The following is a 23,983-nucleotide window of genomic DNA, read 5'->3' on the forward strand; positions in this document are numbered from 1 at the left end:
GATGGGGAATATGGCAACAAACTGTGCATAGCTCTAAATTGGATTTTTGAAGCATTCAGCTGACCAAATCTTTGCCAAAATCAATCAATCGCAAACATCTCGCATCCCTTGGATGAAACTGTGCTACCCTAGACCTGACCAAAAATCTTGCTGCTCCACTTTCTCTATCCAGTTCCATATACCCGCCATTCATCCTCCCATCTGCCTCCACCAAATTATTTAACAGCTGCTCTGTAAGCTCTCGCATCTCCGTCGCTGCTGCCGTCGTCTCATTCCATGGTTCCTGGGCTCGTCGTTGTTGTTCCGGCTGCTGCTTCCAGATCTCGTCAATTCGCTGCTGGCGTCCAATTTCACTCAACGGGCCCTTCAGCTTTCTGGCCTTTCCTTGAGCATTGAAACCAGCCTCTAGGTTTGTTTCATCAATGTCAAGCAGTTCGCCTACTACAGGACCACCTAGCTCCTCGGCCGCAAGCATTACGGCTAGGTGATCGTCAATGAATTCGTTGAATGACTTAACGAGCGTAACTGTGCCCATGTCGTAGCGTGCCTTCTTGTTTTTTAGGCCTCGCATCATGTCCTTCGCTACCTGAGCCTTCGGTTTTTGCACGTGTTTCTCTATTGCAGTTTCGAGGGCAGATATACGGGTTTGAAGCGCATTCTCGATAAGCCTTCCGTCCTCTAAATCGGCTGCCTCCTTCTGCAGCAACTGCTCCACTTGGGAGAGGTCATGCTTGGTGATACTAAGAGCTGATTTTGCCTCGCTGGTTGTGATGTGTGTTGTCCGGAGCGCAAGGAGCGATGGCAGTGGTGAATCAGGAAGCGGGGTATATGGCTCTACAGGAGTAAGGGCGTCAAATGCAGATTTTATCTTGCTGATCTGAAGCAAGCGAATGTCCTTGTTGCTGTCGGGTTCTTCCTGGATTGGTTTCCCAGCGGCACGAAGCTACGATACGTCAACGCCACGAAATACCCTTACAGAATTCACACCGAGATTACCTTTTTCAGTACTTCTTCTTGTTCCTCCAGCTTCCTCTGGAGGTCCTTCAGGGTCCGATCCAATCGCGCTACATGGGCGCTGGTTGCGCGAGAGTTGGGTATACTCTCCATTTTGCTCATATGTGGATTTGCTGTGCACAAAAGCCACCAAGGCACATATAAAGCGCGTTGTGACTTGACGCGTTTAACCTGGCGAAAATACGATGCCACAAAAGCAAGGCAAAATATTTATGATAGTTCAAATGTTTGTTCACGTGATATCTTCCCACCCCAACTTGTAAAACGACACCCAATTTCGTTCGAAGTGCAGTACTTGGGTTAGGCTGCGCACTGGGTACTCACGAGTCGAGTAGTAGAATTTTTACTCACCCAGCTGAGTTACTCACTCATGTCCCGAGTATTGTTGAATGAGGATTACTCACTTGCTGAGTACCTAGTATGGGTCTTGGCAACTCAGTTATATCACGTGTTTGATTAGCCATTACTTATGTGTTGGAGAAAGATACGGGACCTGGGGAATACGGCACTTTAGGCCCAGGAAATTGGGATTTTCCCATCGGGGTGATCGTAATTAAATCACCCGAACCCAATACCTGAACCCCTATTCTGAGAGTATTCGGGCTTCCCCCGATGCCCTACAAATACAGTACGTAGGCCCAGTAGATAGTGTAGTAATCAAATCAATTCATTATTCTATATACTGTAGTCTACTGTCGAGTTTTCCTACCCGTTGCGCAAAAGCCCGAAGGTCCGGTCACCAAACACACCGCACGATTTGCGCGCGGTCGCAATATCTCGGTCCTTCCTACAACATTATGTTAAAAACGGGGGGCGACTTCATTGATCAAGACGCCATAACTCCATAACTCCATAACTCCATTCCCATATTGTTGATGTCCTATTCCACACTATAACCTTTGGCCTTTAGGTACCAGGTTACCAGAAGGTTTGCTAGAACTCATCTGACCTTCATTCCTGGGTGAGACACATTTCCATCGATTAGGCCCACAGCTCCATGATTAAACATCATATCCCACAAACGCCGAACCAATATCATATCCTTTGCCTGAATTGTCACTCTCTTCACATGAATAGCGAGAAGGTTTGTCACTATAACTGTTAGTATGTCCCTGTCACTATGTTTAAACATCATTCTCTCAAATTCTCAAATGAGGAAGCATTCAGCAGCTTCCTGAAGAGCTAGGATAGCAGATTACTGGAAGCGAAGATTGGACTTGAAGTTTTCTGCAATTTCCCTAACAAGACGCTGGAATGGGAGCTTTGGGATAATTAGGCTAGTATCGAGTTGCTGTCTTCTGATATCGCGGAGAGCCTTGGTGCCTATATGTTTATTAGAGAGTTCTGGTAATCCTCTGGTAATCCTCTGGTAATCCTCTTACCAGACTTTGTGCGGCGCATGGCCTTCTGAGCATGATTGTTGCTAGCTTGAGATGAGCGAACTGGAGCTTTTCTTGCTGTGCCCACAGCCTTTTCCTTTCCCTTTCCACCAAGCCCAGAGCCAGCCCGTAATCCAAGTGGCATCCTTGGTGCTGTGCCGCCAGTTGATCTCCTAGCAGTTTGCTTGGTACGAGCCATTTGCTAATATCAAGGTGAGTTAGTGAAGTAAACACAAGACAAAGAAGTAGATCAAAAGATATGTGTACTTACAGTGAGTTTGTAGGAAGAATATTGCAGAAGAAGAGTATAGAAAAGAGGTAGAGGTTGAAAGGTATGTGTTTTATATGAAGGTGCGCGTTGTGGTGTTGCTTTTGGAACAGTAATTCTTTGTAGGTGAATATTCTTCACGAATATTTTTGTTTGCAACTTTAAAATAACCACGACCTTCCTTGGTTACTCTCCGATCTACACATTCTTCTTCCCTTTTGCGCCTTAACCTCTTCACTAGGACTTCAAGTAAGTTTATTATCTTGATTCTATAGCCAGAACTTCTGGCGATCTTCTGCTAATCACGTGTTTAGTATGGCGAAACGCAAGGCACCTGAAGAACTCTCTGTCATACTGACATTCGTTGCACTCAGTTTGCTATCAAACTCAAGAGCAAACTTGGAAATCTCCTCCTCAAACCTACAAGTCAACATACATATCTTGGCTTATCACATCAACAACAGAAGCAATACTACTCAACGATTGCTGCAAACTCTTCTACTACATCTGTTTATGCTACATACATCACGGCATATCATTTGGACACTCATTGAACAAGTTATTAAGAAAATCTCCTCCTTAAGGGGGTGGGCCAATACTACCACATGGCATATCTCTACCAACTAGAGGCCTAGGAACATGAACGATAGCTCTAGAAGCTTCTACAACCCTCTATGATTCATTACACGTCATCGCTCCTTAGTTACCCACAAGATTGGTTAAGTTATGACATAATTTGTCTATAGGTACTCTGACCTTGGACCTCCTTTTCACTTCCTATAGGCTAGGAACCCAAGAGATGGTTCTATGGGATTCTCTTACGTTCACTACATGATTAGCAAGCTAGTTGTGGGTCGCACTTGATTTCTAATACATTTACCAAGCCTGGTTAGTCATGGAAAGTCATGGAAAATGAGAGAACTACACTCCTTTGGCATAAATAGGATTGCCCTTTCCTTAAGAAAGGGCAAGCAGACAATACAGTAAATCAACTATCACATACTTCCACGTCTTTTCCAAGCTTCCAAGCATTCATCTTGTTACTCCTTGTTTCTGAAAAGTCAGTGAGGTGTTAACCTCTGACTTACCCCTGAGTTCCCAGACTCAACATTTGTTGCAACTTGTCTGAACTACTTCACTACATCACACACCTGATTGCTGCGTTGTGGAATAGTCTAAGCTACAACCCTTTGGCTCTGTTTCCTAAGACAGTGTGTTGTCTTAGTAAAATCATCCCTTTCCTTGGGTGGCTAGATTCTCACATCTGGTGCACCCACCATTACATCTATACACAGTTATCTCGACTCATAGCTCGTTCCGCTCATTCGAGGATACTGAATGGAAAAGGCTTGCTATCTTACAGAATCCTCACTATCCACTACCCTCAGCAACAACTATTCGAAACCTCTTACCAACAAAGCTCACACAAATCGAAGAAGAGATGCTACAAGATGTTGTTCCTGGTTCAAAGATTGCATTATCGCTCGACTGTTGGTCAAGTGTTACTCGACTTTCGTTTATGGGTGTTATTGCATCGTTTATCGACTGTCATTGGAAAATGCAAGAGGTCTTGATTGGCTTTGAACCTATATATACAGAGCATACTGGTGCTGAGTTATGTGGAATACTTGAAAAAGTTATCACAAGGCAGCATTTAGAAGGACGAATTATATCCATTACGACTGATAATGCGTCAAACAACACTTTGATGATGAGAGATGTGGAAATAATGCTTGATAGTATTGCGGACAATGAGCATTTTATTGGAGGAAAGGTACAACACATACCCTGCCTAGCTCATGTTATTCAACTTGCCATTAGTGCTCTCCTTGGCCGAATCCAGATTACGCCACAAATCAAGAGATCTTAATGAACTGGGAAGAAGAGAACCAGATGGAGGGCCTTGCAAAGTTACAAAAAGACAAGGGTACCGGATTTACACTTGGAAAGGTATATATTCTCTTGTTAGTTCTGGTAATCTTCTGGTAGCTTTTTCTAATATCTCATAGCTCCGGAAGCTCACTATCTTTGTTAATTTAAGTCATACTCGAAGGAACAGGTTTATGACTTTGCAAAGGCAAACATGAACCAGGGTCAACCATCTCAGAGACTTCTTCGACTTATTCAAGATGTATCAACTCGATGGGATTCGACATGCCATATGCTTCTGCGAGCACAGCAACTCAAGTCAACAATCAATCAATATACCCGAGGCGATCATGGTGCTCATATGTTTAGATTGGCGAGGTAGAATGGAAGCACATCGAATACATCATTGATCTTACAAGACCATTCAACTTCTTTACAACAAACATTGGATCGTCAGCTGGACCTACTGTCTGCTATACACTCAGAGTATATCAAAAACTCTTATCAACGCTTGAAGGAACTCGGCACCGGCTATGGCATAAGACATATCCATGGGTAGCAAAGATGACTTTAGCAATCGATGCTGCAGAGAAGAAGATTAAGAAGTATTATAACAAGCTATACACAAATACTGGATCTATCTTCGCATTTGCTAGTATCTTAAATCCTAGTGTGAAGCTCTCACACTTTAACAAAAAGGTTTGCAAGCTTGACTTTTCAATACAAAATTGGGAGACAGAGTTTGAACAACAGTTTAAGACTCTTTATAAAGAGCAGTACTCTACAGTGCGAGTTGCGAGTCAATTAGGATTACGAGATGCAGATATGGATCCATTAGCCTTAGTATTGCAGCAAAGTCAGACATTAAATGGGACTCGGGGCCAGAGAGAGGAATATGTGAATGAGGCTGATCTCTATCTTGATGCTCGTAAGTTTCTGGTAGTCTTCTAGTAATCTTATTCTAACTTGTATAGCACATGTGTACACAAAGATATTGCTATTTTGGCAACAAAAGGAAGAGCAATTTCCTGGTCTATCAGCAATGGCTCGTGATATACTTTGTATTCCTGCTGCTGAGTCTGGAGTTGAGCGAGTCTTTAGTGCCGCAAGGGATGTGTGTGGCCATCGATGTGACCAATTAATCCTGAGACGATTAAGAGTATTATGCTTGTATATTACTCTCAACAATACAAGAATCGTCAATGTCATCGTGACAAGCTTGCAGATATGATGGACGTCGTTGATATGACTGAGGAGCAAGTAGAAGAAGAGTATGAGGCACAACGACAACGGATGTGCAATTCTATTGAGTTACAATATATCAGCGATGAAGAAGAACTACGATCAAATACACATATCTGAGAGACATATTCAAAGGTACAATATCCTCCATTTAACCCTCAGCGGCCACAGCAACAGCAAGACTTATCACAAGCTGCACATGAAGAATGACAAATGCGCTACCAACAAGGTGAAGAAAGAGATAGGGCTGACCGTCTTAACAAGACCTTATACGACATCCCAGATGACGATATCCTAGATAACGAAGATATAAGAGAAGATGGTAATAATGAGGAGCCTATACTTCCAACTATTCATGAAGATGAAGATAAGGATATGCCGTCCTCGCCACCAACGCCTATCCAACATGCTCGGAAGACTGGAAGAGATTTACTTGATATCTTTCAAGCTACTCGTCAAGACCCCATAAATACTTTAGGTATTAGTAGGTCTGGCCGGCCTCATCAAGCAAGGTGGAGAGATGTTCTTAAGCATATATAATAGATAATAGTGTTCTGATAATCTTCTGATAATCGTGGTACTTAGATAGAGGAATATACATGATTCGTTCTCACAGCTTACTAGAGATGGCGAGAGTGATGCTGATAGATGTAATACTTTAACTTAACCATAAAACAGTATTAATCGTATGAGGGACTGTTCACATGATGCATAAATCTTACACGTGATAGCCGAGTACTCACTGGGTTTTTACAGAGTAACTGAGTATGACCTCACTCACCGAGTCGAGTAAAAGGTTCAAGCTACTCACCCAGCTGAGTAACCCACTGAGCGAGTGAGCCGAGTATTGAGCGAGTAGTGCGCAGCCTAACTTGGGTGTAGAATGTATTCACCGGGAGCCTCCTTAGTTCGACGTGTTTCGAAAGACTCAAATCATACCAGCAGAGAGCGCACTGGGGTTTGTAAACAAGAGTAGGTACTCGTGCCCACCACACCAGAACCGTGCTGCTAACACAGAAATAGATCCAAAAGAGAGAAGTTCTATCGGCTTTTAAATTTCTGGGATTTTTATACTCAGCTATGTACAGACGTTTGGGCGGATCTATAAAACTACTTGGAGCCACCTTCATGGCCTGCCTGGTGTGGGTCAACTTTTCCGTGGGCAAATTCTATTAACGCACGTCAGTTAAAAGATTGAACTGATGCAGATGGTTACAGAACAATACGCACCATGAGTGCCGACACGCTTGTCTTTGCCTCCATCGGCCTTCAAGCCACCATGCTCGACCGGTTTGTACTTTCCACTGGTGCTGGAAACTTCGCCGCTGCCAGCAGTACTGGTGGTACCAGCGTGACCTCCGACCTGACCAGCCTGGTGAGGATCTACTTTACCATGCGCAAATTCTATTCACAATCAGCAAAAAACAGCTTGCGGGTTTAAAGGAGAAGGGTGTTTAAAATGCTCACGTCCTGTATTCATCCTCTTATCAGGAGTGCCGTCCTCCTTGAGGCCATTATGATGACTCGGCTTATATGTCGTATCAGAGCTATTCATTCTCTTATCAGGAGTTCCATCCTCCTTAAGACCATGATGATTGCTCGGCCTGTATGTTCCACTTGTAGATGCCATAATTCGAACTGTCTGAAGTATACTGTCTTGTATATCACAGCGTTTGTACAGTTACTGGTAGTGGGATTTCATGGGGATATGAACTCTCGGAGGAAACGTGGTAAACTTTAACCTACGGGCATTTTCATAAGAAATATATATCACGAAGGCAAATATTACTCCTAATGAGATCACTGCCAAAGTGCTGAAACCTTGTCGGCGTCATTATGATGCCAAGGTAACTTCTGAGGCTCTATATCACGTGCCTTTCTGTGCTTCTGTTCGTGGACTAGCTTATTTTTGAAGACGGACCGACTTCTCGACATCCACGCGTATTATCTTACATCTGCACTCGCGCGCAATTCCACTTTTGCCATCTTTTCAACCCTCTTCCTGGCATCTTGACCTGCGCTGTCATTCCTAATTTGACGGCAACATATCCTCGAGTGTCACTCTAACCTAACGGCTATTTTCGACAATCGCAACTTTCGGTCCGGTCATCTCAGCATTGGTGGAGGATCTAGAGGTTTGACTTTGGGTCTCTCAATCTGCTTTCTTCACAAAGTACCTGAAACCACTGTTCATCCATCACTCACCTTCACCTTCACCTGCTCTCCGCCCTCACAGATCCCATCACACACAAGCCTACAGATCCGTCACGGAACCTGGCTGCTTTCCATCATCGCATCCCCTTCTCAACAGATTCCGTCCAAGCACACGCTCTCTCCCCTCACCCGAGCTCCAGCACCAGCACCAGCACGTTTCCTTTCGAGCATCCCCACGGTGTACATAATTCGATCAATACAAGACTAATTATTTCCGACCTCCCTTCCGACCGCATCCTGAGCTATTCAAAGATTAACAAGCAGCGAAATCAATCAATATGTCTGCCTCACCACCCACCCCCATCCAGTCAGCCAAGCGCCCATTGGAAGATACATCCTCCCCATCTGGCCCCACTGATCAACCAGATGCCAAACGCCCGGCCCTTGACAAAGTTACGAAGGAAGAAGTCGACGAGTCAGCGGGACAAAAGGCCTTGGGAGATGAGGCGGGTGATGCTAAGGTTGAGGGTGGTGACTCAACCAATGGCGTTCAAACTGAGTCCAAGGATACACAAGGCGATGTTGTTGTGGGCGATGCGCCAGATGGTACTCGTACTGTTGAAGGTTCTATCCTATCTACAGGAGATCAAAGTTCATCTGGAAATGCACTCCAGCACGACGAAAGTTCTTGGATCCACATTCGCGCCGTTATATCAAGTGCAGAGGCCGCAACTGTCATAGGTAAAGGAGGAGAGAATGTGACACTTATTCGTAAGATGTCTGGCGCCAAATGTACCGTCAGTGACTACCAAAAAGGCGCTGTGGAGAGAATCCTCACTGTGAGTGGGGTGGTTGATGCGGCAGCAAAGGTATGTTCCCACCCTTCACCAAACTATTACGCTTCTAACTTAGTATTAGGCGTTCGGCTTGATTATCCGCACCTTGAATGGCGAGCCACTTGATCAGCCATCAACCCCACAGTCAAGGACATACCCGCTTCGTCTTCTTGTTCCGCATGTTCTTATCGGCTCAATTATTGGGAAGGGTGGCGTCCGAATTAGAGAAATCCAAGAGCAGTCAGGGGCACGACTGAACGCATCGGATGCATGCCTACCTCTTTCGACTGAACGCTCCGTCGTCGTCCTTGGCGTTGCCGATGCCGTTCATATCGCCACTTATTATGTAGCCAGCACCCTTTTGGAGCAATTGACTGAGCGCTTCGGAGGTCCGACAGCTTCAGCATATGCCACTCGTAGCGGAGGCCCAGCTGGAGTGATCCCCGGTGGAATGCAAGTTGTCCCCTATGTTCCACAACCTGCTGGGGGTAACTACGGCCACCCGGATAACGTCCGCCACAATGACATCCGATCTCGCCAAACGCCAGCAGCTCAGTACGGACAGCCTTATGCTCAAGGCCCAGGCCCACAGCAAGGCGGTGCGTCGATGCACTACGGTGGTTCCCCCGCTGCCGGGTATGGTGGTGTAGCACCACAGCAGCCGCAGCAAGTAGGCCATGGAGGCCCAGCGTCTCACGCCGGGCCGCCAGCTCAGCCAATGCAAGGTGTTGTCCCAGGCCAACCCTTGACGCAGCAAATCTATATCCCTAATGATATGGTTGGAGCTATCATTGGCAAGGGTGGTGCCAAGATTAACGAAATACGCCAACTCAGTGGAAGTGTTATCAAAATTAATGAGCCTCAAGATAACAGCAACGAGAGGCTTGTCACGATCACGGGGACTGCGGAATGCAACCAGATGGCACTGTATATGCTCTACTCCAGATTAGGTAAGGAATATCTTCCGTTCGGTTGACTGCGATATAAACTAACATGATAACAGAGAGCGAAAAACACCGTATTTGAGATGTGGTTTAAAATTAAGGGCGGGGAGTGGAAACATTGCTTTATTTTCATTTGGCGCTTCAAACCATGGGGATAGCATATTATCAGGCGAAATGAGAGTCTTTATTTACCTGGATGGTAGACCCTGGGTTTCGCCATCTGTGTCAAGAGACGCAGACCAGGCTGGGATATTTTTGAAATCGCGTGACCTACCTATCTGCTTGAAAACGTGACATGTAAACCACTGTTGGATGAATAGATAGATGCGCTTTCCATGAGCACCAGAGGCTGCTGCTGCCTATTCAGAAGACTTATCCGTCCGTTTCCACCCAAGGAGCCCATCTGTGTTGTTGACTTGGTTGGCTCCCTGATAAGCGAGTGCTGATATAAGTTACCCACATATTTGCCTCCCGACCTCAACATCAGCCTCATAGCTCGTTCGTGTCCAGCTTCGAAACAACTATCAAGCATGTATCACTTCTAAAGTAATAGCCCTCATGACCATTGCTGAAGTTGTTCATCACCATGCCTCTCGGTATCGAGCGCATCAACGCTCGTCGCCAACAACCTAATGAGCACATCAACTTCATCAAGCCACTGGATGGCCCAGATAAGGAATTTTCTGAGGACTTTCTCGAGCGCATCGCTGCGAGTTGCAAACCTATAATGCGGTCTAATCATCTTGCCGTGATGTCTCTTGAAGAGCATAAATGCAATCCGGAGTTTCTTGGGCGGAATTTCAACGCTGGTGAGGTTATACAGCTTGTCCTGAAGGCACCATCAGGGCACTGGCTGCCGTTCAAGTTTGTACAAATGGTCATGATGCATGAGCTCGCTCATTGCAAGCAAATGAACCATTCTAAGGCGTTTTGGAAAGTAAAAGACCAATACTCGACTGAACTAAAGGCGCTGTGGCAAAAGGGCTACACTGGAGATGGAATGTGGAGTCGTGGACGAACTTTACTAACTGGGCAATACGACCAAGCAAGCTTGGGGAGTGAGGAAACTTTGCCTGAGCATCTCTGTGGCGGGACTTTCAGATCATCTGGAAAGCGGAAGAGGGCCGCGAAGCCAAAACTCAGCTACAAAGAACGGAAAGAAAGAACGATTGCGAAGAAGTTCGGGGTCAACGGTGTCGGTGTCGCTCTAGGCGCGGACGAGGAGACGAAGGCTAAACTTGAGAAGGGGAAAACGACAGCCAGCAACCCACGTGTCGCTGGCAGTAGCCGCGGACGAGAATTGAGAGCCATGGCTGCTCTGTCAAGATTTACTACTACGGCAGAAAACGTCAGTCAGACTAAGGCTGAAGATGAGCTCGTGCAATCCGGGAGCGAGACTGAAAGTGATTGGGAAGCCGGTCTGTCCGGTCCAGAAGAGGCGGCGGATTCTGATGGCAAAAAGTTACACGATGGGAAAGGAAGAACATTGATTCGAGTCTGTGACGATGAAGATCCTGACGAAATCAATGTGAAGGATGAGATGTCTGAGCTTCGAAAGTTCGGGGTGGCCGAAGACAGCAAAAAAACCAACAAATCTCTGGTACCTGTCATGATAGAAGCCGCAACTAAGCCATCAATGTCTCACAGTGAGGCAAATGAAGGTACCCATAGATCACCAAAACTGGGTCAAGAGCGGCGAGTAAAGCCTTCGATCGGGGTATCCACAGAGACAGCATCAAGAACTCCAGCCTGCCCTGTCTGTTCAGCGGAACACAGTGTCGGGTCGCCTACATGCATGGTGTGCGCCAATGTCCTCGATCCAAAAATGGTCCTTGATGTCTGGAAATGCCAGAGCGAGGTTTGTCGGGGGGGTCTATACACGAACGCGGGAGATTATGGTGTTTGTGGACTGTGTGGGGAGAAACCTCGTGACTCAGCCAGACCGTGCACCGTATACTTTCCTGAGGTCCTATAATATGCGAAGGGGATACGATACCATACTCGCCGAAAGCACATCCACGATTGGAAAGATGTACGAGGGGCACTGTAAAACCCTCCTGTCGGTATCTCTGCGGAGTCCCATGCCAAGTGATGACCTGAATGGTGTTGAGGAGATTTGGGAAATAGCGTAGTACTCAGAGAGGGAATGAAATAGATGCTCATCAATATCCTTCTGTAAGGGGCGCGATGTCCCAACTGGTTGAAAAACAATGGTACCAGGAGCGAACAAGAATGGAGTGAGTGACGCCTGGGCCTGCATGGCCAGCTGGGCTAGGTATAGCTGGATATGTCACACTTTACTACGTAAGTTAGAGTCAGGAGCCATCTCCTGCAGTACCAGGATTGGAGCAGTCTTTCGACCTAGGGTTATTACGAAGAGAGCCCACACATCCAGAGTTTAGGGAGGGCCCAATGGAATAGCCTGGATTGAAGTTCAATGTTCTAATTGGGGGGCAATGGAGGTGCGGGCAATTCATTTGCGGGTAATTAGGAACGAATAGACGGGGCAGCCAACTCGCTGGTAGGAGTGCATGTGGCGAACGATTCAGCTTGAGGGTCACCGAGGACCCGGGTACCACAAGAAGGGGGAAATTCCCCACGATTACTGCACTCGGGAAGGGTGATATAACAATACAGTGGATAAACTTGATGCGCATGTACATACAGGACTGTAGCATGCCGGCGGGCGGAAAGGGGAGTCCAGAGCAGAGCGCCAGAGCGCAAGAGCCTCTGCATTCTTGGGCAAAAAGCTGGACCAATACCTAATAATACCTAATATTGGAGGCAGGCACTCTAACGTCACAACTCGCTTCCGATGACCAATTTGAGCTGGCTGGGCCATCACCGCTTCACGACACAGTTATAGCAGAGTAGAGTGGAGTACAGGTAGAGTTAGTAAGTTAGTACAGTAGAACAGAGTATAGTTTGAGTAATAGTTTGAGTATAGTTTGAGTATAGTTTGGGTACAGTATTGAGTACGATGGAATAGAGAAAGAATAGCCGTACTCTAGTTGAGGAAACGCGGAAAGATCCTTCGACCACGAGTGAAAGAAGTGGATTTCAACTGCTTGTTCGGTTGGCGGTCAAACGACGGTTACATTATACTGGGGACAAAGACGACAATGGATCTTCGTGGCTCGAAAAAACTGTGAAAAAACTGTGAAAAAACTGCGGATTGGCGCTGGGTCAAAATGAAGCGGGGGGGGCAGGTGGGCTGAAAGAAAGACGGGAGGGAGAGATGTGCATAGAGGACGCGGAGGAAGATCGCCGTTGAATATATATATGCTGTATGGGTTAGTTGGGTCTGATGGAATATTATGGTCTGATTTTTGTTCGTCCTTCTGTCCAAGCGGGATTGTGAGATGTGGGAGATGGCGATCAATAGATACCAGGGGACTGGGGGATGACTATAGTACTCGTACCTTGGGTCAAGAATTGTTAACAGGGGATCCATGTACGTAGTACCACCTCTCCGCTGTTTTAAAAAGTTGCGAGAAATACTCCATAATAATCCGTATAACGCGTCACGTACGTACGAGTGGTAAAGCAGCATAACATTACCCGGGGTTTTATTGGACTACTCTACTACAGGGGTAGTACATAGATTTATTAATCCAAAGTACGAGTAGACTACAGTACAGTAGACTACAGTACAGTAGACTATAGACGACAGTAGACTATAGACGACAGTAGACTATAGACGACAGTAGACTATAGACGACAGTAGACTATAGACTACAGTAGACTATAGACTACAGTAGACTATAGACTACAGTACAGTAGACTATAGACGACAGTAGACTACTCTAGTGGACTGGATATCCACTCGTTTCGCGTCGTGGAGCTTGAACGAGGGGCATGCATGACCGCGTGTTTTGGAAGAGTCAAAAGTACTAGTAGTATTGAATTTGTACATACTCGTACATATTTCGCATCCAATGTACATAGAAGGGGTGTTGAGAATAGAGTGGAGGAGTAGTAGAGGGTACAGAGAGAGTAGTTGAGTAGTAGAGGGTAGAGTAGTAGAGGGTACAGAGAGAGTAGTAGAGGGTAGAGTGGAGGAGTAGTAGAGGGTACAGAGAGAGTAGTAGAGGAGTAGAGTAGAGGGTACAGAGAGTAGAGTTAGAGGAGTTAGAGGAGTATGGGAGTTAGTTAGTGTTTAGAGAAGGAAGAAGGGAAGAAGGAAGGAAGAAGGAAGAAGGAAGAAGGAAGAAGGGAAGAAGGAAAGAAGGGAAGAAGAAGGGAAGAAGGGAAGAAGGGAAGATGGCCGGAGTACCATGCTACATGCATACAATATTCTCCGTCTATCCCCTCACTTCCTTCACTACAAGTTAGTGAGTAACTGACTAACCCACTTACTAAACCAAACTGACCTCACTCCTCTCTCGATTCCCTCGGCCATCTAGCCATAGGTCGCCCGTAGATAGCCGTAGCGAATATTGTACGGATCTAAATACGTACATATGTACATAAAAATATACAAAATACACATGTACAGTCCAGCACAGCACGCACAGCACACGTCCTTCTCCACACTATGCATCTCGATTAATCACACACAGGGAGATATCTCATTACCAGCCAGACCAGCCAATACACCAGACTGTGCTACAGACTGTGCTACATCAGACTGTGCTACATCAGACTGTGCTACATCAGACTGTGCTACATCAGACTGTGCTACATCAGACATACAATACACCAGACCAAGCAAGGAACATGTCCCGTCACGGATGCATCAGACGAAGTGCCGAGACGTCAGTCACACGTGGAGGATTAGTCTAGCTGGCCATACCGAGTGGAGATTGGATGAGGGGGGCCAGCCAACCATAAGACAAAAAACCGAGAATGAAATAAGGAAGTCAAGCATATGTATTAAAAGTAGCATTTATCCAAGTTTGAGGGAGTAGGTAATGGATAGGGGTAGGGATAGTAGGGAGTAGGTAATGAGTACTCTTAGTTAATTCTAGTACGCAGCGCAGCGCTCATTTGTAGCACGCTCACCGTTCTATGTTCTATGGGTACCCACCACCACGCCCACGCCGACTAAAACTGTATTGACAGGGAAAAAAAGCACTGCCCCAGATAAGAACCCACTACCCACATGCTGCATGTCACTGTACTGACTACTAACGACTACATACGGGCGATGTACCTCGCTATACAATATTGCGTATTTTACGCCGGGCTTTTGTAGTATTCTCCTCTGTAATGTCGGCCAGTATACAGACACAGATATACAATGGTACTGCACCTATACGATAAAACCACTGTACTCTCAGTGTTCTCTACATTGGCACGTTGGCACGTTGGCACGTTGGCGGCCGCTCACTGATGTAATATCGACGGAAAAAGCCACACTTAAAACTACCCAAAACTCCCCCCCCCAAACCAACCACTACCAAATCGTACTAAATGCTACAAAACCTGGCGTCTCTTCCCCCTGGTTGTCTCTCAAATCATTGCTCCATTGCTCTACAGGTAGTCAAGCCCTTAGACTTAGACCCAGCCCCATACAGAGACAGAGACCGACCTAGGCCCATACAACAAAGCCCCATTCAGACAAGCCCGTAGGGAAAAGAGACAAATGTCCATAGTCCCCCCATCTCTTTTACCACTGACAAGCATTGGAGCTAGTCGTTCATCTCCGTGCCCATAGGGTGGATTCAATCTTGTGGCGCAAGACTAAAAGGCCCGCCGACCTGTGGACGTAGGCTCGATTCACAGCACTACCACTCTGCCATGCAATATCACAGCAACCTCCTCCACCTTTGCCACCACCACCACCTCCATGATCCATCCCAAAATCCACTCGAGTAATGCCTGGCATCATGCTTAGACGTGACACCTGTTGAACCCCGCCCAATGATAGGTCAAACCTCGCGAGGCGGCTCTGGCGCTCTCTGCTCTGTGATATTAGTATCATGTACCCCCTGCCCTTTTGTTCGCTCCTGGAATTTCTTCCCCATGAGACCTGTCTCTTCGCTACAGTCCCTCCATAACCCCAAGCCCCTGCGACTTCGTCTGGGGAAAAAGTCTCGCTATTGCGACCCGTATCCGTGGGCTGAAGGCTAAACCGAAACAAAGGGCTCTGAGTTGTGACGCCCCGCTCCTGCAATCTGTCGCCAGAGACGCCATCCAACAGGCGACAATAGCGAAAACGGCGAGCCTGTCGAGTTCAAAGCAAAGCCGCCAGCTACAGCTTTTTTGCTTTTTGACGCTCATTGTGGTGGCGCCGAATCCCCGCGCTTCCTCATTGTCGAGCGCCTCGATCTATCGAGAGTGCTAATATCACAGTGAAGGCCTCTCACAACGATAGCCCCACTCTCACATTCCTGGCGAAATCGTTCCATAGGGCGACTCGAAGCGAAATCAGACAACAAGCATACTGCCAGCCACGACTTGTCTTACTACTCCACTGGCGTATCCAGCGCAGCTCACAGGCTGGATCAGGAGCCACGTTATGAACCGCGCCTACCTGCACCTGCCCGTCCATTTCAATAATACAGCCCTGACAGAAGCACGTTAAAATAACAATGCGAACTGGACTTCTTATGACCCGTGCATAGTTGACCGTGGGGGGGATCAAAGCATAGGCGCCAACTCTGCTGGACGACGACGACGATAACTGCGGCTCCCGTTGCTCTGATCTTTAGTGAATGGGACATGAGCTCATCAAGCCAAGACTGTACTCTAGTTAACTATCCGCACATCGCCTCAATCGACGGGCGCTGGCCAAAACTCAAATATTATGTCATACCAATACCCACCTCCACCGAGTTCCGGCGCGGATTATAAACTCTCACCACGTTCGATTGGCAACTTCCAAATACCACCTGCAATACCCCCAGAGCTATCACAACAAGTGCTAGATAGCAATCTATTCTCTCAAGAACTCAATCAGCATGCGTCCGACCAAGAAGGAAAAGTAAAGCGGTCATCGTCAACCTCCAACATCCACGATCAAGCGGTAGCCGATGCGGCCTTGGCGGCATCGGCGGAGAAGAGGAGAAATAAGCTAGGATACCATAGAACTTCTGTCGCTTGTGGTTAGCACCCATCTTTCTTCTGCCTTGTTTGAACTTCTCTTCGTAGGCCCACGGATTCGCTAACACTCAATAGGACACTGTCGTCGAAGAAAGATAAGATGCATTCTTGCGCCAGGAGATCTCCAAAATCGATGCGCCAATTGCATCAGACTGAAGAAGGAATGCAACTTCTACCCTGTTGACCAACCGCCGCAGCAGCCCCAAGGCCAGCGTGGCGCATCTAGCGGCAGAGGACTCGGTAGGGCTTCTTCTTCGGCATCCCCTACAGATCAGCTTGGCCGTAATTCGGAAATACAGAATGGACTTTCGTATCCAAATATGGCCATGCCTCCCTATCTCGGCTCTTCTGATCTAAAGAGACTAAAAGATGATGGTTTCCCACCTGAAAATAGAGGTTTGTATTCCCAAACTTACCCACATGATTCCGATGGTCTCGGTCCTGACTCTTCTAGGCCTTGTCTTCGGAGCGCAAAATGAATACCAACCTAATTCGGCGGCATGGATGCAATCCAAACCACCACCTTCAACGAGGCCTGTAGCCGATTCTTCCGGTTACTGGCGCGTTAATACCCAAGAATCTTTGGCTCCAGCATTCCCAATGTACTCTCAGCCTTTGAGTCAACCTCAGCACCAGAATTGGTCACCAGGCGCAGTGGATCCAGGCCCTCGGGAAGAGCTCAACTGGGTAGTCCCTCAGCGTTCTGTGTCTTTTGGGCACCTTGAGAACATGCCCCAGGCACCCTATATGCACGGTGATCCAAATTCGATTGCAGTATCAGGCCCAACCATCGGATCTTCTCATATCTCCGATCCTCGGCAGCAACCGCCATCCTCACCACCACAGCCTTGGTCGGTTCCGCAGTACGGTTATATGAAAACTTCTGCTGCCCCAACCGCCGAAGGGTTCAATAGTTGGTTTCCAAATAATCCCAACATGCCCCTCAATCCCCAGGGCGGCGGCGACAACATGCCTTATGATTCAGTATATTACAACGACACAGCGCAAGCCGGGCGCCCATAGTAGCAAGGCTCCCACGAAGACATCTAGAGTAGAAGATGCGGTAGAACGAGCTTGGGGTCGGGGGTAATGAGCAATGGGCGAGTGGTGAGAACGACGTAGGCCCTTGCGGGCGTTGCTAAGTGTCGGTGTGAGACTCGAGGTCTCCCGATATTATTCCCAACGAAATCACCATTTTTTGATTCCGAATAACACCGTACCAATACAAATGCTTAAAACTGATTACGTTAAGCTTCCCTTTTGGCCATTAATTAATTTTGTTGGTCATTAATCCATGTGAAATAAAGATCTACGGCGGCAGGCTCCCTTTGTTACTCGCTGTAGAGTAGAATCCGTGACTTCCTTGTCGTGATTCTCATACAGTAGTTTTGGGGATAGTGTCGCACATTAACGTTGTAGCCTTAAATATAAGGCACTATAATTATAGTTCCTTATCTACAATCAAACCCACCTGTGATGCTCGTTTGCGCCATTTCAGGAACTTTCAACGTAGTTGAATCCCAACGTCACCATGTTCCATGTGAGCAGAATTATCCGTCCAACGGATCTCTGTTCCTTTGACTAACATGCCATAGCCACACCCCGAAGACACCTACCACCTCCGATTACATCGGGCCCGCTCGGTCATCCTCACCACGCAAGAGTAGCTCTCCCTGCCGTTTGATTTTGTGCCCTCCTTTCTAACTATTCTCTCAGGCTCGTCGAAATCCGCGCTGCTCAACGCACCTTTGAGGGTGCCTACATCCGCACAGCTGTCTCCCAGTTTACATTCGCCCTCGTCGTCCTCAAGATCTTCACAGCCGAATTCTACAGCGTCGGCGCCCTTTTCGCCATCTATGGCATGGCGGTGGTGCTTGTGAGCGCCTATCGGCGCTGGGTCGGCAACAGGCAGTTCTTCAGTGAGGTGGGGGATGATGGGGTGAATAAGAAGAAGTTCAGGACGAGCGGGGAGGTGGTGATTATCTTGGCGGCGCTGAGTATGGGTGCTTATGCGAGCTTGTTGGCGTTGACTTTGAGACTGCATCCGTAGCTAGATGGCTGCGAGTTTACGAATAGCACAGAAATATCTGGGTTTGCGAGCGGGAATTAGTATTGTTAACTTGTTGCGGGAGTTGGGGTTTTGGCGTTGACTGGGTGGATATGGGCATCTTGCCAGGGCAAGGAGGAGTATAATGTCACGTTGACCCCGGTCTCACGATTTAGGAACGAGGTCAATCAGTCCAATATTTTCAAACATTAATGTATTTTGGCAGTATTTATTTCTATGCTGTTTGAAGAGTTGCACGTCTTCATGAACAAAGAACCGGCATTACCGGAACAGTTTCATGAAGCTGGTTATCATCCCGGAATGGGTTCCGCCACCAAGCTTCGAAACTCAGACTTTTCTGAGTCGACTTCGTGTCATGAAAGTAACAATGCCTAGAACGATTGATTAGCAAATAATTCAGTATCGTTTTTGGTAGGTTTGAATTAGGTTTTGTTGATGCAAGTTCAGTAAGTACCTAGTTATCCACATAATTGTTCCAGAACAGGTCTGTGATAATATAAAATATTTCTCATCATCTTGCTTTTGTCTCGCGACAAAAATCGTGCTTGGGCAGGGTATTGGAGAGAATAAAAAGTAGCTTACCGTATGTATAGGCTTGTCGTGATGTTTATCTAGAATAGATCAGTAGGCCAGCCACAAACACTTTCGACAGATGTCGAAACCAGTGGTTGAGCCATTGGAATGGTGGAATGAACGAGGAAAAGAGGAAGGTTGTGAGGCTTCAGAAGGGGTCTTTTGAGATCAAGCTCCATTGGAGCATTCATTCTCTTCCTATATTGGTGATACCTGGGTATCGTTCATCACCAGCCCATAGTATCAGGAAGGTGGAAGAAAGTTGAGTGGAAAATATTTGCTACTTGTTTTAACGACGACTAGCGTGCCAAGACATCATTGTCTCGGCTCTCGACGTGGTTGTTTCCTCAGGTCGTCTGGGCGACTCGCGGAACCTCGATAGCAACCTTGATTTCACGGACGAAACCAACTTTATTCCCACAACACCAAAGTCGGCACCCAATCGCAGCTTCTATTCAAGTTAAATATCAAGGGAGGATCGAGCCATCACGAACGATGGGTGACTTTCACTTTGGAGGAACTGAGGAGGAGAGCGCCGAGATAACGAAGCTCAATAACGAAGTCGTAAGTAGATCATCTACCTTGCAAGCTGTGTGATGCAGAAGCTGACATGTGTGCCGAAAATACAGCTCGAGGATACGGATAACTTTGAAAACTGGGAGAAGCTTGTCCGAGCTGCTGAGTCGTTGGAGGGCGGCTTAAATCGCAACTCGAGTCCTCAGGCAATTACCACTGTACGAGATGTCTACGACCGCTTCCTTCTGAAGTTTCCATTACTCTTTGGGTATTGGAAGAAATATGCGGATCTCGAGTTTTTAATCGCAGGCACCGAAGCCGCAGAGATGGTAAATAACGCTTCGAATTATAAAGGACGAACCCGCTAACATACACCAAGGTCTTTGAGCGCGGTGTCGCAGGCATCACAAACTCGGTAGACTTGTGGACAGACTATTGCTCCTTCAAGGTTGAGACGAGCCACGTTCCTGATGTCACCAGAGAGTAAGTATACATGGATGCTTTCCTTCCCATAACACAAGCAAGTATACATGAGTGGTCCCCTTCCCATAACACACGCATCAGCAGCGATGCCATCACACACTCCACACGGGCTTGAGAGGATCATCCTTTTCACAGACGGTGAGAGTGCCTAAAAATGTCCATCGTGTGATATCTTTCTCACGCTCCCGACCAGGAAATCTCTTTCCTGCCATTATTATTCGCTTCCAAGTCGTATCACCTTGCACATCTTTTTACCAGCTTCGGGATTTGGGGGATACAGAGTCAAGCACAACATCCCTTTCCGTATTTGATGTCCCTACCACCTTCTTTGCACCCTGATTCCCCCCCTTTGGAGATTCCGCTAACATCGTTTAACAGGTTGTTTGAGCGGGGTGCCTCGTGTGTTGGTTTGGACTTTCTGGCACATCCATTTTGGGACAAGTACCTGGAATTTGAGGACCGCTGGGAGGCACATGACAAGATATTTGCCATTCTCAGCAGGGTGGTCCACATTCCTATGCATCAATATGCGAGGTATTTCGAGAAGTTCCGCCAACTCGCCCATACTCGCCCTGTTTCCGAGCTGTTACCATCGGATGTCCTTACTAAATACAGCGAGGAAATTATGTCGGAAGCGTCAAATTATCCTTCAGCGCCGAAGGGGGAGCTCGAGGTTGAAAGAGAGCTTCGCGCCAAGATCGATAACGACCACATGGCGATTTTCACAAACACGCAGACTGAGACAACGAAGCGTTGGACGTATGAGTCCGAAGTCAAGCGCCCTTACTTCCATGTAACGGAATTGGACGTGCACCAATTAGTCAACTGGCGAAAGTACCTTGATTTTGAGGAAGCGGAAGGAAACTATGTCAGAGCCCAGTTCCTCTACGAGCGATGCTTGGTCACCTGCGCTTTTTACGATGAATTCTGGTTTAGATACGCTAGATGGATGCTTGCGCAAGATGGAAAGGAGGAGGAAGTTCGCAACATCTACCAACGTGCGAGCACCCTTTACGTCCCCATCAGCAGACCGGGGATCAGGCTTCAATACGCATACTTCGAAGAATCGGCTGGGCGGCCAGATGTATCTCAAGAAATCCACGAAGCGATTCTACTCAGACTCCCTGGAAATGTGGAGACTATTGTTTCTTGGGCCAACTTGCGGAGAAGGCAGTCCGGTCTTGAGGCAGCTATTGAGGTTTATAAGAACCAAATTGATTCGCCTTCTATCGACATACATTCCAAGGCCGCCTTGGTTGTCGACTGGGCGTGCCTTTTGTGGAAGATCAACGGCTCGGTTACCGACGCACGACAGGTTTTCGAGACCAACGCACAGTGGTATCCCAGCAGCCGCCAATTCTGGGAGAAGTACTTACAGTTTGAGCTAGAGCAGCCTACGAGCACGGCATCAGAGAGTGAGCAATACACCAGGATCAAGCAGGTGTTTGATGATATAAGGAGAAAGGCCCGTTTGACCAGTGCTACCGTCAAGGATTTGAGCCATTACTATATGGAATACCTTCAGCAGCGAGGGACAAGGGATGCAATGAAGGAGTTCCTACAGGTTGACCGAGAGATCAATGGGTAAGTTCAGTACCACGATATTATTGAGAGATGTTCTAACTCGACCATAGTCCGGTGTCAGTTCGGTTGCCTGGGGTTGGCGAAGAGAAACCCGCTGCTCAGGAGAACGACCAGGACAACCAGGATACAAAGGGTGATGCGTCGTACAGCAAATACTACCGATTGCCAGAACTTGTTGCTACCTCGCAGGTAAGGATGCACGGATGAGTTAACTGGAATGCCCTTGCTAACTTGGATAGGCTATGTCTCAGTTGGCACCCTTCTATTGATTGACTGTTCGGATTACGGTTGACAGCGAAGTCTGGAGGAAGTAGATTGTCATGTTGCCACATCCTCCTTGCGCCTTCTCGTGGTTTCCAGTTTGTATAACTATAATCTAGACAGCGGCAGCTTCAATGACGATGTAAGAAATGGATGTTAGAATAGTGGAACTTTGCTCACTGGTTTTGGAGGCCTTTATATTACTCCATTCAATCCAAGCTACAAAGAGCCTTACAACTTCTATATGTATATGACTTACGTAATTATTCGTGCCTGGTATGTTTTTTCGTGACCTATATGGTTCTGTTGGCTACATGTTTGTTCATCACCGCCACCTTATGACGGTGGCTGTCGGAATAATTATTTCCAAAATGTAGTTTCTGATATTTTTATTAAATATAGATATACGTACATGTATAGCGAAAGCCCTGAAAGCCTCAGTCATATGTGCCGACGCGACAATAATTGCGATAAATCCACCACAACACTAGAAATCAATTGAAACTACTCGGAGTCCTCTTCCTCAGACGTGTCTATTACAATCCGACTTAGTCCCACCACACTTGCCATAGCGACGGGCCCGGGTTTCTACCCTTGGCACGACTTGCCCTTATGTCCTGGTCTACCTGCACTATAACATCCCTCTCTGTAATGGTGGGTGCACCAGATGTGAGAATCTAGCCACCCAGGGGAGGGATGATTTTACTAAGACAACACACTGTCTTAGGAAACAGAGCCAAAGGGTTGTAGCTTAGACTATTCCACAACACAGCAATCAGGTGTATGATGTAGTGAAGTGGTTTAGACAAGTTGTAACAAATGTTGAGTCTGAGAACTCAGGGGTAAGTCAGAGGTTAGCACCTCACTGACTTTTCAAAAATAGAGAATAACAAGATCAATGCTTGGAAGCTTGGAAAAGACGTAGAAGTATGTGCTAGTCGATTTACTGTATTGCCTGCTTGCCCTTTCTTAAGGAAAGGGCAATCCTATTTATGCCAAAGGAGTGTAGTTCTCTCATTTTCCATGACTTTCCATGACTAACCAGGCTTGGTAAATGTATTAGAAATCAAGTGCGACCCACAACTAGCTTGCTAATCATGTAGTGAACGTAAGAGAATCCCATAGAACCATCTCTTGGGTTCCTAGCCTATAGGAAGTGAAAAGGAGGTCCAAGGTCAGAGTACCTATAGACAAATTATGTCATAACTTAACCAATCTTGTGGGTAACTAAGGAGCGATGACGTGTAATGAATCATAGAGGGTTGTAGAAGCTTCTAGAGCTATCGTTCATGTTCCTAGGCCTCTAGTTGGTAGAGATATGCCATGTGGTAGTATTGGCCCACCCCCTTAAGGAGGAGATTTTCTTAATAACTTGTTCAATGAGTGTCCAAATGATATGCCGTGATGTATGTAGCATAAACAGATGTAGTAGAAGAGTTTGCAGCAATCGTTGAGTAGTATTGCTTCTGTTGTTGGTGTGATAAGCCAAGATATGTATGGTGACTTGTAGGTTTGAGGAGGAGATTTCTAAGTTTGCTCTTGAGTTTGATAGCAAACTGAGTGCAACGAATGTCAGTATGACAAGTGTGTGGTTAGGAGTGGGTATTTATCCATTTAATCCTCAAAACGAATATAAACACTTGCCAACTTTACACACCCGCTCTTCTACCACTTCAACAAATGCTACTACACCACCTCCATGAACACCAAACCATCGCTCATTACTCCTTAGCCCTCCGCCGAGT

At 46.8% G+C, this 23,983-nt stretch overlaps 8 protein-coding genes across 8 annotated transcripts; 6 read left to right on the forward strand and 2 right to left on the reverse strand.

Moving 5' to 3' along the window:
• Positions 1-55: 55 nt before the first annotated feature.
• On the reverse strand, positions 56-1,107 carry VC83_04859 (uncharacterized protein; the record flags this gene model as incomplete). The annotated part of the gene is made up of 2 exons (XM_024468487.1): positions 56-943; positions 997-1,107. 2 exons carry the CDS (start codon positions 1,105-1,107, stop codon positions 56-58), a joined length of 999 nt encoding a protein of 332 aa, XP_024322868.1.
• Positions 1,108-3,854: 2,747 nt separating this feature from the next.
• VC83_09650 (uncharacterized protein) lies at positions 3,855-4,722 on the forward strand. The gene is made up of 2 exons (XM_024473063.1): positions 3,855-4,611; positions 4,671-4,722. The coding sequence occupies exon 1, from the start codon at positions 4,103-4,105 to the stop codon at positions 4,529-4,531; it is 429 nt and encodes a 142-aa protein (XP_024328831.1). The 5' UTR covers positions 3,855-4,102; the 3' UTR covers positions 4,532-4,611; positions 4,671-4,722.
• Positions 4,723-6,882: 2,160 nt separating this feature from the next.
• Positions 6,883-7,402, reverse strand: VC83_04860 (uncharacterized protein; the record flags this gene model as incomplete). The annotated part of the gene is made up of 3 exons (XM_024468488.1): positions 6,883-6,941; positions 7,003-7,176; positions 7,240-7,402. 3 exons carry the CDS (start codon positions 7,400-7,402, stop codon positions 6,883-6,885), a joined length of 396 nt encoding a protein of 131 aa, XP_024322702.1.
• Positions 7,403-8,264: 862 nt separating this feature from the next.
• Positions 8,265-9,788, forward strand: VC83_04861 (uncharacterized protein; the record flags this gene model as incomplete). The annotated part of the gene is made up of 3 exons (XM_024468489.1): positions 8,265-8,795; positions 8,845-9,712; positions 9,766-9,788. 3 exons carry the CDS (start codon positions 8,265-8,267, stop codon positions 9,786-9,788), a joined length of 1,422 nt encoding a protein of 473 aa, XP_024322701.1.
• Positions 9,789-10,292: 504 nt separating this feature from the next.
• On the forward strand, positions 10,293-11,681 carry VC83_04862 (uncharacterized protein; the record flags this gene model as incomplete). The annotated part of the gene is made up of 1 exon (XM_024468490.1): positions 10,293-11,681. The coding sequence occupies one exon, from the start codon at positions 10,293-10,295 to the stop codon at positions 11,679-11,681; it is 1,389 nt and encodes a 462-aa protein (XP_024322700.1).
• Positions 11,682-15,648: 3,967 nt separating this feature from the next.
• On the forward strand, positions 15,649-18,238 carry VC83_04863 (uncharacterized protein). The gene is made up of 3 exons (XM_024468491.1): positions 15,649-16,755; positions 16,829-17,149; positions 17,208-18,238. The coding sequence occupies exons 1-3, from the start codon at positions 16,458-16,460 to the stop codon at positions 17,774-17,776; spliced, it is 1,188 nt and encodes a 395-aa protein (XP_024322699.1). The 5' UTR covers positions 15,649-16,457; the 3' UTR covers positions 17,777-18,238.
• VC83_04864 (uncharacterized protein) lies at positions 18,220-19,005 on the forward strand. The gene is made up of 3 exons (XM_024468492.1): positions 18,220-18,293; positions 18,349-18,416; positions 18,470-19,005. Exons 1-3 carry the CDS (start codon positions 18,285-18,287, stop codon positions 18,801-18,803), a joined length of 411 nt encoding a protein of 136 aa, XP_024322705.1. The 5' UTR covers positions 18,220-18,284; the 3' UTR covers positions 18,804-19,005.
• Positions 19,006-19,646: 641 nt separating this feature from the next.
• Positions 19,647-23,190, forward strand: VC83_04865 (uncharacterized protein). Its single transcript, XM_024468493.1, has 6 exons — positions 19,647-19,958; positions 20,024-20,239; positions 20,290-20,393; positions 20,772-21,977; positions 22,028-22,166; positions 22,217-23,190. The coding sequence occupies exons 1-6, from the start codon at positions 19,890-19,892 to the stop codon at positions 22,244-22,246; spliced, it is 1,764 nt and encodes a 587-aa protein (XP_024322704.1). The 5' UTR covers positions 19,647-19,889; the 3' UTR covers positions 22,247-23,190.
• The last annotated feature ends 793 nt before the right edge of the window (positions 23,191-23,983 follow it).

Source organism: Pseudogymnoascus destructans (genome assembly GCF_001641265.1).
Source record: "Pseudogymnoascus destructans isolate 20631-21 unplaced genomic scaffold scaffold_15, whole genome shotgun sequence".
NCBI classification, from domain to species: Eukaryota; Fungi; Ascomycota; class Leotiomycetes; order Thelebolales; family Thelebolaceae; genus Pseudogymnoascus; species Pseudogymnoascus destructans.

Coding starts and splice junctions, on each gene's coding strand:
- VC83_09650 (XM_024473063.1), top strand. CDS start 4,103: ATGCTACAAGATGTTGTTCCTGGTTCAAAGATTGCATTATCGCTCGAC.
- VC83_04863 (XM_024468491.1), top strand. CDS start 16,458: ATGTCATACCAATACCCACCTCCACCGAGTTCCGGCGCGGATTATAAA. Junction 16,756..16,828: donor TAGAACTTCTGTCGCTTGTG/GTTAGCACCCAT, acceptor AACACTCAATAG/GACACTGTCGTCGAAGAAAG. Junction 17,150..17,207: donor TTTCCCACCTGAAAATAGAG/GTTTGTATTCCC, acceptor TGACTCTTCTAG/GCCTTGTCTTCGGAGCGCAA.
- VC83_04864 (XM_024468492.1), top strand. Junction 18,417..18,469: donor GTCATCCTCACCACGCAAGA/GTAGCTCTCCCT, acceptor CTATTCTCTCAG/GCTCGTCGAAATCCGCGCTG.
- VC83_04865 (XM_024468493.1), top strand. CDS start 19,890: ATGGGTGACTTTCACTTTGGAGGAACTGAGGAGGAGAGCGCCGAGATA. Junction 20,394..20,771: donor GTTCCTGATGTCACCAGAGA/GTAAGTATACAT, acceptor ATCGTTTAACAG/GTTGTTTGAGCGGGGTGCCT. Junction 22,167..22,216: donor AACTTGTTGCTACCTCGCAG/GTAAGGATGCAC, acceptor TAACTTGGATAG/GCTATGTCTCAGTTGGCACC.